This window comes from Selaginella moellendorffii, unplaced genomic scaffold, assembly GCF_000143415.4.
Source record: "Selaginella moellendorffii unplaced genomic scaffold, v1.0 SELMOscaffold_34, whole genome shotgun sequence".
In the NCBI taxonomy this organism is placed as follows: Eukaryota; Viridiplantae; Streptophyta; class Lycopodiopsida; order Selaginellales; family Selaginellaceae; genus Selaginella; species Selaginella moellendorffii.
The window spans coordinates 1,199,949-1,215,663 of NW_003314295.1; the positions used below are offsets into that span (position 1 = coordinate 1,199,949).

General features: G+C 41.1%; 2 protein-coding genes across 2 annotated transcripts; both read left to right on the forward strand.

Moving 5' to 3' along the window:
- The first annotated feature begins 847 nt into the window (after window positions 1-847).
- Window positions 848-3,481, forward strand: LOC9656103 (probable methyltransferase PMT21). Its single transcript, XM_002977352.2, has 9 exons — window positions 848-963; window positions 1,023-1,394; window positions 1,463-1,611; window positions 1,679-1,874; window positions 1,936-2,146; window positions 2,200-2,497; window positions 2,554-2,928; window positions 2,983-3,060; window positions 3,116-3,481. The coding sequence occupies exons 2-9, from the start codon at window positions 1,113-1,115 to the stop codon at window positions 3,345-3,347; spliced, it is 1,821 nt and encodes a 606-aa protein (XP_002977398.1). The 5' UTR covers window positions 848-963; window positions 1,023-1,112; the 3' UTR covers window positions 3,348-3,481.
- A 1,902-nt stretch (window positions 3,482-5,383) lies between these two features.
- On the forward strand, window positions 5,384-7,072 carry LOC9656104 (putative rRNA methyltransferase YqxC). The gene is made up of 9 exons (XM_024682418.1): window positions 5,384-5,517; window positions 5,569-5,654; window positions 5,771-5,873; window positions 5,941-6,097; window positions 6,163-6,291; window positions 6,359-6,445; window positions 6,499-6,543; window positions 6,609-6,749; window positions 6,818-7,072. The coding sequence occupies exons 1-9, from the start codon at window positions 5,387-5,389 to the stop codon at window positions 6,887-6,889; spliced, it is 951 nt and encodes a 316-aa protein (XP_024538186.1). The 5' UTR covers window positions 5,384-5,386; the 3' UTR covers window positions 6,890-7,072.
- Window positions 7,073-15,715: the final 8,643 nt, after the last annotated feature.

Consider the following 15,715-nt stretch of genomic DNA (forward strand, 5'->3'; position numbering starts at 1 on the left):
CTTTCGTCGAGATCAAAAGAACCCAACCCCTTGGCTCGCAGCCTTTATGGGTTTTGAGGAGCGGTGCTAGAAAATGTTCAAGGTTTTCAGGTTCGCAACTTAAGAAATGACTTGATGTGCTGAGCACAAACTCGATCCCTAGGGAACAGCGTCACCATTTCTAAACGCAAAAAGGGCGCTCTCGATCCCTGACAAGCGTCGTGGATGCCACCATTGTGAGGCCTGGAACGCTGCAAATTATATCCAATTCTGCAAGCTCTGAGGGAGATCACGAGCGTGAGTGAGTGAGTCGGTTCACAACTTTGGAGAAAGTTGTTTCAAGCCAGGCTGATCACAGTGCTAAGTCTCACTATCATCGAATTGTTTTGGCAGCTTTGCGCGTGTACAGGCCAGCAAAAGCATATTAACGCGAACTCACAAGTTCGAGATACTCCAGTAGCAATCAAAGCTTTGGACCATAATTTGATATCTCGGGAGCTTTAAAAAAAGTCCAGGGACTTGCGAGAGCATTTCATCAGCGCTCCAAAGATCAAAGCCTCGTCTCTCGACATTACAAATCTATTCCATGGATTGGATGTCTCTCGGGGGAGCAAATATGTTCCCTACAATAGCTCTATTTGTTCTAAGTTCCAATCGCTCCAAAAGAAAGTATAGCTTGGAAGGAAGCCTTCTTTATAAAGTACTACAGCCTTACATTATATTTTCCTTCCTGCCTTCCACTCCCGCAGTGTTGATCATGCCACGAATGATCCAGCTGGACGGCAGTGATGCAGAAGATCCAAGTGCTTTAACTGCTACACCTGGCGGCATCTCTGACCGTCCATTGCACGATAGCATTTTTTAAATAATCGTTCTAAGCAACAAGGAAGCCTTTGTGCTGTGTGGCGCTTTGCGGGAGGAGGACGAAGGCGCGTTCTCGCTGTTGGCGCCGTGTTCGTGAGCTCTGCCGCGCCTCCCCCGACGGTGAGTCTGCCGATGGCGAAGATTTCGTGAATGATCTCCTGCGGGATCTGCATTGCTAGGGTTGTGGCGTGCCGTGGATCCGAGCATTGGCGCCGCTCGATGGGATTCGCGTGCCTGTGAGGCGGATTTGCGAGATTATCGGCGCCAGGATGAAGGACAGGGAGATGAAGCTCAATGTGGAGAAGAAGCAGCAAAGATTCGTGCCGCTGGCGTTCATGGTGATCTCGCTGTGCGCGATCTCGTTCTACCTCGGCGGCGCCTTCAGCTCTACCAAGGCGCGCGTGATTCAAGTCACGAGCGGCGGCCCCGCCTCGAAAGATCCGATCAGTATCCAGTTAACCAAGGCGGATTGCTCCAGCGCTTTCAAGCAGGAGCCATTCCCAGAGTGTAACATCACATTCCAAGATGTGACGCCTTGCACCAATCCACTGGTACGTTATCTTCCTTTTTCTCTCCCTTGTTCTTTCTTTTACTTAATACTAAATGGGTGTGGCCGCAGCGATGGAGGAAATTCGATAAGCACCGCATGGCATTTCGCGAGCGGCATTGTCCTCCAACGTCCGAGAGGTTTCAGTGCCTAGTTCCTCCGCCCGATGGATACAAGGTTCCTATCAAATGGCCGAAGAGCCGAGACGAATGCTGGTATAAGTACGTCCGTCTTCTTCTTTTTTGTCTTTGGTTTTGGTTGCTCAAGCCTTGTTGTTTTGATGGCTAGAAACGTTCCATTCGAATGGATCAACTCGGAGAAGGCTAACCAGAATTGGCTTCACAAGAGTGGGGAGAAGTTCATTTTTCCGGGTGGAGGAACCATGTTTCCGAATGGAGTGAACGAGTATTTGGATCAGATGGAGGAGCTGATTCCTGGCATGAAGGATGGATCGGTTCGAACAGCATTGGATACTGGTTGCGGGGTAAGAGGAGAAAAAACGCATTCTCGTAAGCCTTAACAGTCTTTTTCCTTTAAACTTTCAGGTGGCAAGCTGGGGTGGAGCTCTGCTGGATCGTAACATCATAACCATGTCACTGGCACCAAGAGATAACCACGAAGCGCAAGTTCAGTTTGCTTTGGAGCGGGGTATTCCTGCAATCTTGGGCATTCTTGCGACCCAGCGCCTTCCTTTCCCGGCCAATGCTTTCGATATGGCACATTGTTCGCGATGTCTGATACCTTGGACAGAGTTCGGTAAGCCGATACTAAAGCTTCTCGTGTTTTCAACGGACATGCTTCTCTTACAGGAGGAGTTTTCCTTTTGGAAATTGACCGTGTGCTGCGTCCTGGTGGTTTTTGGGTCCTTTCTGGTCCGCCTGTCAACTACGAGGTGCACTGGAAAGGATGGGATACCACAGAAGCGAAGCAGAAGGCCGATCTGGACGCCATCAAGGGCCTACTCAAGAAAATGTGTTACACCCTGTATGCGATGGAAGGTGATATTGCTGTGTGGCAGAAGCCTGTGGATACGACTTGCTACGAGAGTCGAGAGCCTTTGACGCATCCTCCAATGTGCGACGATAGCATTGAAACCGACGCTGCTTGGTAAGTCACCATATTTTCTTGTTCTCTCACGGAACTAAATTGCTTCGGTTGAAAAGGTACGTGCCAATCAGAGCGTGCATCGTTCCCCAGCCATACGGTGCGAAAGGCCTCGCAGTTGGTCAAGTTCCAAAATGGCCACAGCGGCTGTCCAGTTCGCCAGACAGGCTCCGATACATCTCGGGTGGCAGCGCCGGCGCTTTCAAAATTGATTCGCGCTTTTGGGAGAAGCGCGTGAAGTACTACAAGACTCTCCTTCCGGAGCTGGGCACAAACAAGTTCCGAAACGTCATGGACATGAACACAAAGTATGGAGGCTTCGCAGCAGCTCTGGCGAACGATCCCGTCTGGGTGATGAACACTGTCTCCTCCTACGCAGTGAACTCCTTGGGCGTTGTTTACGACCGAGGTCTCCTTGGCACACTGCACGACTGGTAAGTATCGATCTATTTCTCTTACTGCTGAAGCTTACCAAAACTCTTTCTCAGGTGCGAGGCGTTCTCGACGTATCCACGAACGTATGATCTTCTCCACTTGTCCGGCCTCTTCACTGCCGAGAGCCACAGGTATGCGAGAGGGAGAGCAGCAGCTCTGATTCAGATACTGATACTTCTATCACAGGTGTGAGATGAAGTTCGTGATGCTGGAGATGGATCGCATTCTCAGGCCGGAGGGCCACGCGATCATCTCCGACTCGCCAGAGTTCGTGGAGAAGGCGGAGATCATCGCTCGGGCAATGCGGTGGGACTGCACTCGATACGACAGTGCAAAGAATGGCGAGGACCCGGTTCTCATCTGCCAAAAGGAGCTGTGGAAGGCATCACCTGCATCCGACAGTGACGTGATTGAGTGAAAGAGTAGTAGGCCGCGATTCGTTGGGCGTTGTAATCGAGCGCAGTGGCGACGGCCACGCCCCAAAATTTTGTCAAAGTTGTATTAACTGCTTGGAATTGGTTTCTCTTAAACTTGAGTCGTTGACTTTTGTAAGCTTTAATATGACTTTTATGTTGACTTTTTCTACTAGAACGTTTGATCCTTGACTGCACTTGCTATGGCAATCTCAGCAAGAAGAGAATGAAACCGCAAATGCGCCTCCCGTTAAACACCATCCGGAGAGAGAGTGAATCAGGATGGTGTTTAACGGGAGGCAAGCTTTGCTATCTCAGCAAACTTTGAACTGTAAAGGATAAGTACAAAGCCACAAACACAGACAAAATGGAGAACGTACTAGCTCGAGACCCTCTTACAGTTTCTTAGAACTGCAAAGACCTGCTCCAGTCTACAGTCTCATTTTTTTCGGACAAACGTACCCCTGCAGCAATGAAGTTTAAGCAACAATCAGCTAGCAGAAACAAAAAAACGCCACTAGATACCTTTGCTCTGCTCGGCTGCCACCTTGCCAATCTCTGGCCACGACAGACCACTCCCTGAAAGAGCCTTCAACCCTGAAAACATAGAGCAATGTGAGCGATCAGTGCTGCATTCATCAACGTACCTGAGAAGCATCGAGTCATCCCCCGAGCGAAGAAGGCATTGCGATACCGGCTAGCACAAACTTGCTTCATCTTCTCACTGGGTGTGTTGATATTTGCCACAGCAGTGAAGTCGAGCTCCACACTCAGGAGCTTTTGCATGATAATTTCAGCCTTGCTTCTCTTCTCGAGCCAATCCCATTTCAGGCTCTGAGAATCAAACATTAGTATCCCTCTCCCCCACACTGCAAATGTAAGACTGCCCACCGTACAGCACTCCCCTAATAAATACGCCTGTTTCCTGATTAGGAAGGATGACACTTCGTTCCACGTCCAATTCCCCCTATCCAACACCAACACTCTAAGTCCACCAGACGCGACCTCCACAAGCACCCCGATTTCGCCTCCAACTTCCAGCATGTAAGACTTGTAAATCCCAACTTCTTTCATACACCAAGCGTGCACCCACTTGGCGGAGTTAATGGCTGCCATATCGTCGATCTCCAGCAGCACCAGCGCACCGTGCTGCCAGCACTCCCCGAGGCGATAGCACACGCCCCCAACACAGACCGTGTTGGAGGACAGCATGGACACGGTCTGGTACTGCGGCACCGTCCAAACGCCCAGCCTCGAGTCGAACACATACGAGTTTAGCCAGATCCGGAAGAACACCACCCCCTCATCGCTAGCATACGTTGTCAGCATGCAGGAACAGATGTTAGCTTGAACCCCAGGAACAGATACCCATTGCTGCGTCAGCGGATTTCCCACCAGGAAGCCTTGCTTGTTCATGAAGGTCTTTCGCTCCATGAACCGGCACAAGACGAGGCCACCGTGAGAGACCAAAGGCTGCGAGTTTTGTGGTGCTAGCCACTGCTTCCAGCCGGGAGGGACGTGCTTCAGCCTCGTCACCTTCCCTTTGTGCTTGAAGATCGACACAAAAGGGCCCCTGTAGTGGTACCGTGTTTGCAGCCTGCTCGTTTTCCTGTTCACTCCGTGATGCAGCAGGAGGAGCGTCTTTGCTGTGTTGCGGCCGTGTTTCCGCCACAGCGCCTTGAAGCGTGAATCGCCGCGCAGCAGCGCAGCCCAGGCCTTGCACACCAGCTGCGCCCGCACTGCATCGCGGGCTGACAGCCACGAGAGGATTTCCAGCTCCAAGTCCGGTGACAAGCTGGTCATTGCCCGATCTGGTCAATAGTCTTTTATATAATCTAATATGTCTGATTGATTTGCGGGGTGATCTTTTGAAAAACGATTTCTCGACTTGTGCCTGTCACCGGGCTATGTAAATCTTCTCTGTATCGTTCTTGGTGTCTCCCAAAAGACTTTGAAAAGGATTAGAGTTATACTAGATTTTAGAGTTTTATATAGATTATTTAGCTGACATATACTAGATTATCTTTTAGGGTTATTTAGTTAGATGAGGTTCATTCGTCTCTTCTCCTGTGAATGCTCTCGGTTCAGCTGCGCATCGCCAATGTGGAGGATGAGTCGGAGAATCCGTTCATTTGCGAGCTCGGCGAGCCTGGATGGCCACTCCGACTCGAGGAAGTGAGTGTGTTTAGATGAATGGATCTTTTAAGCTGCGATTTTTGTTTGAAGGAAGAAGAAAAGGAGATTGGATGAGCTCTGCGTGGAAAGATATCCTCAGTTCGCGCGGAATGTGGTACAATCCTGGATCATACAAGGCAAGGCAACGGTCGTTTCTTCTTCTTCTTTGTTTTTTCCGTGTGTGTGGGTGTGTGGTCTTTCTTATTCCAGTGTTTTTTTTTTGAACAATGGAAGAGTGTTTCCGTGTGTCCAGGGAAAGTTTTCGTGGATGGCAGGCCAGGAACAAAGTCTGGGATGCAAGTCGCGGAAACATCAGCAATCGAAATCACAGCCCAGCCTCCAAAATACGTTTGCAGGCACGTCTTATTCCTTTTTTTCTTCTGTTTTTTTTCTTAGTCATAAAGGAAATGACGATCAATCCAGGGCTGGAGACAAGCTCGCAGCAGCGCTTGAGCGATTTGGGTGTGATTTAAATGGTAAAGTGGTGCTCGACTCGGGGCTCTCCACCGGAGGCTTTACTGACTGCATGCTACAGCATGGTGCCACGCGAGTGTATGGAGTCGACGTTGGCTATGGCCAAGTAAGTCTTTGTGTTTCTTTGGAAGGGAAAAAGGAAAGCGCTAACTTGGATTAAACTCTCTCAAGGTTGCGGAGAAAATTCGAACCGATAAAAGAGTTCGCGTCATGGAGAGGACAAACTTACGTCTCTTAACTCGGCTACCCGAGATGGTAGACTTCGTCACTCTGGATTTGTGCTTTATCTCGGTTTTGTTGGTGAGATTCTCGCAGTTCCAGCAATTTAGAGGATTGACAAGCTTGTTTTTCCTTTTTCCAATCTTAGGTGATGCCTGCCGTGTGCTCGGTGATGAAGCAGGATGCGAGCGGCGTAATTCTCATCAAGCCACAGTTTGAAGCGGCCAGATCTCAGGCGAGTCTCTCTGTTTTAAGCGTAAGCAGGCGTATCATCGTTTTTTCTCGCAGGTTGGCGGTGGTGGGATCGTGAGAAAGCCCGAAGTTCACAGAGAGGTCTGTAGCAAAATGGAATATTTATATCTTTGCTTGACCTCTTTTTCTCTTGCTTTTGTGTGTAGGTTCTTGAGAAGGTCATAGATGGTGTTGAGGAGTTTGGCTTCGCTTGCAAAGGCTGGATGGAATCCCCAATCAAAGGCACCGACGGCAACACAGAGTTCTTGGCATACTTCCACAGGATGACTAAACAAACACCAGCGCAGGTTCATCGTGGTATCTAACACTCGCTTGCTGATTATCTTTTTTTCTTCTTCTTCTTCTTCTTGCGCAGGAAAAACGCGAATTTGTTGCAAATAAGTCAAAGAGTTACTACTTGGATCTTCTTGAACGCAAGGGATCTTAATTCTCTTTGGAGCAACGGAAGATTCTGTACAAGAACTTTGTTTCATCTTTGCAAAGTTTGGGTTTTTTTCTTCTGGAGATCAAAATCTATTCTAAATGCTAGACGTGAGCACATAAGCAGTAGCATTCTTGTGGTCGACCTCAAAATGTGGCAACATAATCAAAGCACCGGAATTTTGTCTCTTGGACGGTTCTAATGTTGGTGAACGACAGAATGATGGTCTTGCAGCTTCTCTCGAATGCAGTGCTTCGAAGGAGAGTCACAGATTCCAAGCTCTCGGGCTTCCGTAGCAGTGATCCAGGCTGCAGCGGACAAAGCAGCCTTGGCAGCGGAAAAAACGCTTGCGAGAGAGCATGCTCCAAGGAGTTCGTCCAAACGCCCGATGCAGATGCAGAGCCAGTTTGGTAGTTTGCGAACCAGATTGACAAGCGGATGGTGGAGAGCCTTGAAGTGACTTGGATGTCCACAACAGCTGACAGCAATGCTGCTGAATAAATAAAATTGCTGCACGTTGTATTGTATGGTTTGCTTTTTTTATAAAAAAAACATTATTATGATAATTAATTTGTTATGATCTATTCCTGCTTTTGTATTAGTTTCTTATTACGTGTATTTTTTTTTAATTATCTGTATGTATCCTTCTTTCTCCATTATTGTTTGAAATGGTTTTGCTTCTTCTTTTTGATAGTTAATATTAAAACCTCCTGTAATTATTATTGGATTTTTATTATCTATTTTAAATATATTTTTGTAGTTGTTTTGTGAATATTTGTATATTTGTTACAGGTTTTCTATGTAAATTTATTATCTGTAATTGTTTTTTTATTTTTTTCTAGTGATGTATATGACATTGCCATTGTTTCTGTTTTTAAATGTTCTACTTTTTTCTATTTATAGCTATTTGTATGCAATATTGCTATATGTGGGGGCCATTCATGTATATATGATTTATATTTATTAAAATATAAATCCTCATGTTTTTGTGTTTTTACTTCTTGCATATATATTATATCTGATGTTATTAATTGTGAATCACTCTTTATATCTTCTTGATGTGTGGTAATAGATGTTGTGTTTGAAACTTGTATAAAAGTTTGGTTAGCTGTTTTTTTCTTCTTGTAAATATATTAAATCAATTTGCCATGGTGCTTCTATTGTCATTTGTATTATTTCTTTACCTGCATCTTTATTGATTTTAATATGTTTATATTCAATTGGTCTATATAAATGTATACCTTTTAGTGTTTGTGCTCTTGATAATGTTGTATATGCTTGTCCTGGAGGCTTTACTTATAACATAAAACAATTTAGTACTATTTATTATTCTTGTTTTTTATTGGTGTCTAGTTTTTTTCATTATTTTAGTATTATATTTTCTTTAGCTCTTGTTTTTCACCTGTTTCTATATTTTGGAATTCTATCCATATTATTTGTTTTTCTTCAATCTGGGTTACATATTGTAATACTCCATTTGCTCCATTTACTAATGCATCTTCTGTTGCTATATTTTGTGTTATTTCAATTGCCATTTTCCTTTTAAAATGTAATATTTTATGTAGTCCTTGTGTTTTTCTTGTGTCATCTAATAACCTGAAATGTGTAGCACAAGAATTTCCATGGTTGTCTTGTGCTTCTATAATTATATCTATACTTTGTATGTGTTGTGTTATGTTCACTTACTTGTTCATTAGTTTCAAATGTATGGAAACATCATTTTCAGGTCTATATATTTTTGTTGCATAAATTGATGTTTCAAATGTAAGATTTAATTGATAAAAATAACCTATAAAAATACAATCCATCCCACCAAAATCTATTCCATATGTTGTTTTGAAACTTTCACATCTTCTATTTATATATTGTAGCATTTCTATACTTACCATTAATATTTCATCTATTACTAAGAATTTTATTGTTGAAAATTTTCTCCTATATTTATCTAATGTGTCACTTGTTAATACTGTTTGACGTTGTTATTATATTTTCTTTAGCTTTTGTTTTTCACCTGTTTTTATATTTGGGACATGCAAAAGCTGAATGTATTGTTGAACCATTTATATTACAAGTTAGTTTTCTTGTAGGTGTTGTTATTAATATTTTTTGTCCTTGGTTTATTATTTATATCTTGGTTTGTTTTATAATATTGTTTGAGTGTTTCTATAATTGTATTCAAAAGCATTGATTTTACAGTTCCTGCTCCTCCTGTTAAAAATAAGCATAACTGTTTTTTAAGTTTTTAAATTTTTTTTAATATGAAGTCATCATATATTAGTCTTTGCTTTTTATTTAGAGTTCTTAATAATTGACGGTATTTACTAATCTCCATTAGGTAATCATCTTGTATTGTAATTGTTGTATTTGTTAATAATATATCTTTAAAATTAAAACTATTTTATTGTTATATTTCATTTTGAATAAATCTTTCCCAATATCAAATTCATCTGTTTGATTTGTATTTATTTCTTGTATATATTATGCTTGTTCTTTTAATATTTTATTTTCTTCTTGTTCTGGGTTCTCCCAATGAATTTTATTCTCATTTGTTACTTTTTTATATATGTATTTGTATTGTTTTTCATCTATTTGTTCTATCATATGCATTTATGTTATGTTTTTCTTTGCTAAAGTTTATAAATTTTATTATAGTTTTTGTTTTACGTTGTTACTTCCTTTTCAATTATATATTCAGCTGTTATCTTTATTAATGTTAAGTCTTCTAATTCTTCTAATGTTTGCATATATTTTTAATTAGTTCTAGTACTGCTATATTTGCACCATATTCTTGCATTCTTGCAAGATCTTGCTTCATTTTTTTAACATTTTGTTCATTGTTCTTGTGGTTGGTATCAATGAACTTTATAGTTTTAAACATGTGATGAAATGGGATTGACAATATTTAAAAAAATGTTTATTGAATTGGCATTTCTTTACCAAGTATGAAGTTATTTCTTAATAACCAAACTTTGTTAAATACATCTATTCCTTATTCTTGACACTTTTTTTATACAGTTGAAATAGCAAATGTCTTTGTTATTTCTATTTCAATACATGCAATATATGATAAAGAATATGCTGACGCTACATATGGATTAGGAATTATTTGTACTAGTAAGGATCCCAGCTCCACTGGGAGTAATAGAGAATAATTTCAATTTGTAAAAATGTAATTGTAATTGTAACTGTTCAATCTATTTATTTAATGTACTTTAAGTACAATAAAATATAATAATGTTTAAAAATATAGATTTAAAACTCACTGAAACTATATACATAATATAAATTTTAAAAATATAAATTGTTTTATGGAGTTTAGCATATCATTAACATTAATTCTGTATATGTTTTTATATAGAGAAAATGCTTATTCATTCATTTAACTCTTATCCATTCAACTCTTATATTTTAAGTTATGAAATATATCAATTTCTATAGTCACTACTTTATTTACTTTTTAACTTTATAATATATTTTTTATTGTATCTACTATATATGATCTTTGTACAACAAAATTGTGTTTTATTTTACTATCAAATCAATCAAATACTCTTTGTTCTATAAAGGTTTAATTCTATAGATCAAAGAGTATGCTGAAATATCTGCTGGGAGATATAGCAGGCCAAAGACAAATAAATCTTCTCTTGTAATTTTACAATGTTAGAAATTTTATTGTATACAAGGTTCCTCACCTAAGCAAACTAAGAAAGGTTTTATCACCAAAATTGTGATAATATCGTCATCCAGTTTATGAGGTTTATAATGTGTTCATATGAAGCTCATTTTCCACATCTTTTAGCATTTTAAATGCCTTTGCATATGGATTAATTTCTCGTAATAAAGCATCTAATTCATTCATCAATTCTGTGTCACACTTACTGTTATATTTATTTTTCATTCTTGTTTCTGTAGCTTCTAGTGTGTCTAAATATAAAGCTGAGAATATTTTGCATCATGACCTTGCTTAGGACGAAAACTACCAATTGAATGGTATACTTGTCCATGAATTTTGAAATAATATGGTCCATTGCCAATCATTTCATCAATATTTGCCCCCATAGATGCAAATGCCAAAGTCGAATTAATTCTTTAAATTTTCCTCGTTAGTCTGTTCCATCTAATAATTTATGAATCAGTTCAGGGAACTCAATTTGTTTTCCTATAGGCACACATCCACCATGACAGCATTGTGATTGTGTTTCTGTAGCAAAAAGAAAAGCTTTACAATAGTCACAATGTTTATCCATGACTCCAATATAATTTGCTTTACATTTACCGTCTATGTTGTTTTGCAAGAGTCCTAAATATTTAGTATTTTCCATGCTTTCTGTTCCATTTCTAGGATTTACTTCATTAACAGGTAGGGTAATAAATTCAACAGTGTTTATAAAAGTGTTTTCTATGGATATCAATCTTGGAATTGTTGGGGGTTCTTCAAAGGATACTAGGTTTCTCACACTTCCATCCATGCTTTTATTCATATATAGAGATGAATTCAAGCTTGCTGAACTTCTTTTTATTATACAGCCTTCATGTAAAATTAGATCACATGTTTTCCTCTTTCTTTTGCCACCCATTGATCTATAGGAGATTTTACAATCTCTTTTAGAAATAGAAACTTAGACAGCGTGTGCAGGCTCTAGATGGTGAAAATAAGTAAATAGACAAATAGCCAGACCACAAGAAAATAGAAACACACTGAATGTTGCCCTTAGGACTTTCTAATTATCTCTCAGAGAACACAGAAACAAAATTACCTCTTGACAAATGCATAAGGCAACCTAATTGTGTAGTCCTTTTTTCTATGATTCGAAACAGCTTTTCTTAACCTATTTAGTTACACTCTCAAAAAGTTTACCACAGCTTTTTAAGGTAATATTGTGACATTGTAATAATCTTATCTAATATTGTGATAAGTGATTAGAGGAAATAACATCCCCTTCAACCACGACATCAGAAATGTGACAATTTGTTTGATTCTAACATACAGTTGCCATCATAGTCCCATAAACTAAGAGGCAATGTGATCCCAGAGCCAGCCAACGTAGATCCTAGGCTCTGCCCTTGATGCTTATGGCAATCTGCTGCAATTGGAAGGAAAAGAGAAAAAAACTCAGTTAAAACTGGATCTTACAAGTACAAAACAAAACAAAGAAAAATGCTACCTGTACACTGGTTTGGAGAGCTTGATCAACGTATTTTAGTGGTTGTTTCTCCATTTGAAGAGTTCCCCTGCAGGATAAAAGTTTATTGCTAAGCAAACATGAGTCGCAATCTGCAAGGAAAAGGTCAATTTAGAAAGCAAGATCAATCCCCTAGATCTTACAAGTACAAAACAAAAAAAAGAGAAAAATGCTACCTGTACACTGGTTTGGAGAGCTTGATCAACGAATTTTAGTGGTTGTTTCTCCATTTGAAGAGTTCCCTTGCAGGATAAAAGTCTATTGCTAAGCAAACATGAGTAACAATCTGTAAGGAAAAAGTCAATTTAGAAAGCGAGATCAATCCCCGAATCTCTCTTTCAGCACATGCACAATTAACCTATTCAAAAGATCAGTGCAAGTTTTAAGTCAGAAATATCACATTGTTTCTGCTGATTATGAAGCTCTTATCTGTGCTCTTCATGGCAAAATACTGGCAGGAACCTTTCAACTCTACTAAATGTACACTTGCATCACAAAAAGGCTTTTTAATCCCATATATAAGAAACGACTATGAAAAAACTCACCTTCTTGTGTTACCAAAACCAAGAGATTTGACTGGCCGAAAATGGTGGAGTCAGTTTCTCGCTACTAGTTTGAATCTGCATTTAAAACAAGCAAGAAAACTGGAGAAGTCATCAGACTAAACATGAGCTCATGAATCTTTCTAATAGCATCCCAAGAGTTTAGATAAACGATTTTAGAGTGTTTAGCCCAAAGTCGTTGGTTGTCTGGACACGAACAAAAGAAAAAAAATCTTGAACTCCCAAACAGCCCTCTGTTACTCGCTCCTGCACAACAAGAATCAAGTTAGCCACAGAGATCAAGAGAAATGAGAGATCATCTTAAAACCTAGATCCATATGTATGCTGGGAATCTTGTTGCAAGCCCTTGGCATGACAGGATAAGAGATCCAGGAGCACCAGGCAGTCTCTTCATTGCTTGATCATATATGAGCTGCCCAAGCACGTACTCCTTGTTGTACATAAAAAGAGGCAGTAAAATATGCACATGTAAAGAAGCACTGAGAATATGCATACATTTGAACCAGGTCTGCAGCTGCATCATGTCTTGACAACACTGTCACCTCCAAACCTCACTGCATATCTCTGGCCTAAAGAAATCGTCAACAAGAACAACACAAGAAAGAGAAAACGTAACATAAAATTCACAGTCTCTTGATCTTCCAAAGTCATATCAAACAATGACATGACCACTGAGTGGGTATAAATATTTTTCCTTTGACAAGACTGTATGACACACACAACATGGCGAACAGGAGGGATTGTACACTTGCATCACAAAAAGGCTTTTTAATCCCATATATAAGAAACGACTATGAAAAAACTTGCCTTCCTGTGTCACCAAAATCAAGAGATTTGATAGGCTGAAAATGGTGGAGTCAGTTTCTCGCCACTAATTTGAATCTGCATTTAAAACAAACAAGAAAACTGGAGAAGTCATTAGACTAAACATAGGCTTATGAACCTTTCTAATAGCATCCTGAGAGTTTAGATAAACGACTTTAGAGTGTTTAGCCCAAAGGTCATTAGTTATCTGGACACGAATAAAAGAAAAAAAATCTTGAACTCCCAAACAGCCCTCTGTTACTCGCTCTTGTGCAACAAAAACCAAGTTAGCCTCAGAGATCAAGAGAAATGAGAGATCAGCAATATGCACACTGGGAATCTTGTTGCAAGCCCTTGGTGTGACAAGGTGAGAAATCCGGGAGCATCAGCCAGTGGGGAAGTTGTCACGGAGCTGGAGATCGTGTTCTTCAAACTGTCCACCATTGACCTGTGTGTGTGTTGCGAATGGTGATGAACAATCAACGATCCAGCCTTTTGCTTTTGCCACCAAAATCAAGAGATTTGACAGGCTGAAAATGGTGGAGTCAGTTTCTCGCCACTAATTTGAATCTGCATTTAAAACAAGCAAGAAAACTCGAGAAGTCATCAGACTAAACATGCGCTCATGAATCTTTCTAATAGCATCCCAAGAGTTTAGATAAACAACTTTAGAGTGTTTAGCCCAAAGGTCATTGGTTGTCTGGACATGAGCAAAAGAAAAAAAATCTTGAACTCCCAACAGCCCTCTGTTACTCGCTCCTACGCAACAAAAACCAAGTTAGCATCAGAGATCAAGAGAAATGAGAGATTAGCCATACGCACGCTAGGAATCTTGTCGCAAGCCCTTGGCGTGACAGGGTGAGAAATCCGGGAGCATCAGCCAGTGGGGAAGTCGTCATGGAGTTGGAGATCGTGTTCTTCAAACTGTTGAAGAGGTGTGAAAACTCCTCTTCGCTGGAAATTTATTGTTAGTAAGAAAACAAAAGAGAAAAGGGCCTAATCTCCAAGGGCTGAGAAGAAACACGAGTAAAAGAATGTTGTGTATTAATAAGAAAAATGATGGAATGGAAATAGGGATCCACAATTCGAATTCCCCCCTTTGAAAGGCTAGCGGTTCTAACTGCTAGTATATACTATATGCTGTGCATGATTTAATCTATGGCTCCGATGCAGCCCTGGGTTCAAAGTCAGAGTCCCCTGAGCCTGGGTTTTTGGTTGATACACTCTGCTCCCCTGACAGAACTAGACACCATCCTCGGTTCGAACATAGTCAGTTTCCATCGCTTGTTGTTACTGTTGCTCAAGTCGATAGAAGCGACGTTTTTGCTACGGGAGTGTAAGCTCGTGGTTAGGGACACTGTCTGGTGGATCTGTTCCATCTTCCTGGAGGTCGGCTACCTCAGCCAGTAGGGCGGTATGATCATCCTTGAGCTTCCCGTAGCGGGTGTTGAGCTCTTCGTATTTGAATTTGTAGGTGAATTCGTGAGCTGCTGATGGGGTTGATGGCTGCTTGGAGACGATCTTCCTGATGTCCCGGAGGTCAGTGCGGATCTGCTTCATCTCTTCGAGCTGATTATCCAGCCGGTGGTTTAAAGGCTTATAGAATTCCTTCTTGATCACTCCCCGGGTGTCTATGAAGGAGTCTTGCTTGAGAAGATACTATGCGATGTCGGCTGGTGTTGGGAAGTAGTTTGCTTGCTCGCGGTGCATGTGTTGATCGAGGGCTTCAAACAACTTGCGGGTGCAGTAGCTTGGGTTGCGAAGTTTATCTTCGTACTCCTTCCTGATCTCATCATAATCACGGCATACTTGACTCTGTGGCTGAGGCATGGCTGCTGCTCCTGCTCCTACTCCGTGATCTTGGTGTTTCTCGCTAGGGTTCACTGTGTTCTTGGTCCCGGGAGTTGAAGTTGCTGGAGGCTGAATCTGCTTCATTGGATGTGGGTGACGTGGTCGGGCCAGATTCTTTGAGGTGGTTGGAGATGAGCTTTTCAGTTGGATGGTGGATGAATGGCCCAGATGTGGCGCTGAAATTAATTTAAATTTTTCGCTTGGAATTTTGTTGAAGAGGCAGAATTTTTGTGAATGCTGGTCGTGGTATTTGCTGGAGGAGGCATGGTTGCGTGTTCTTCAAGTGATTGGCGAAGGTAGTTAATATTTTCTTTTGTGGAATGTGTCGAGGAGGTCGGGGCGTTGAGAATGTTGTTCTCAGCTGGTGGAGAAATTGAGTTCTGGGCGAGCAGCTGACGTTTTCCTTTGGCGATGTTGATGTGTTTGTGAGA

Coding starts and splice junctions, on each gene's coding strand:
- LOC9656104 (XM_024682418.1), top strand. CDS start 5,387: ATGAGGTTCATTCGTCTCTTCTCCTGTGAATGCTCTCGGTTCAGCTGC. Junction 5,655..5,770: donor ACAATCCTGGATCATACAAG/GCAAGGCAACGG, acceptor CCGTGTGTCCAG/GGAAAGTTTTCGTGGATGGC. Junction 6,446..6,498: donor TTGAAGCGGCCAGATCTCAG/GCGAGTCTCTCT, acceptor TTTTTCTCGCAG/GTTGGCGGTGGTGGGATCGT.
- LOC9656103 (XM_002977352.2), top strand. CDS start 1,113: ATGAAGGACAGGGAGATGAAGCTCAATGTGGAGAAGAAGCAGCAAAGA. Junction 2,147..2,199: donor GATACCTTGGACAGAGTTCG/GTAAGCCGATAC, acceptor CTTCTCTTACAG/GAGGAGTTTTCCTTTTGGAA. Junction 2,929..2,982: donor CTTGGCACACTGCACGACTG/GTAAGTATCGAT, acceptor ACTCTTTCTCAG/GTGCGAGGCGTTCTCGACGT.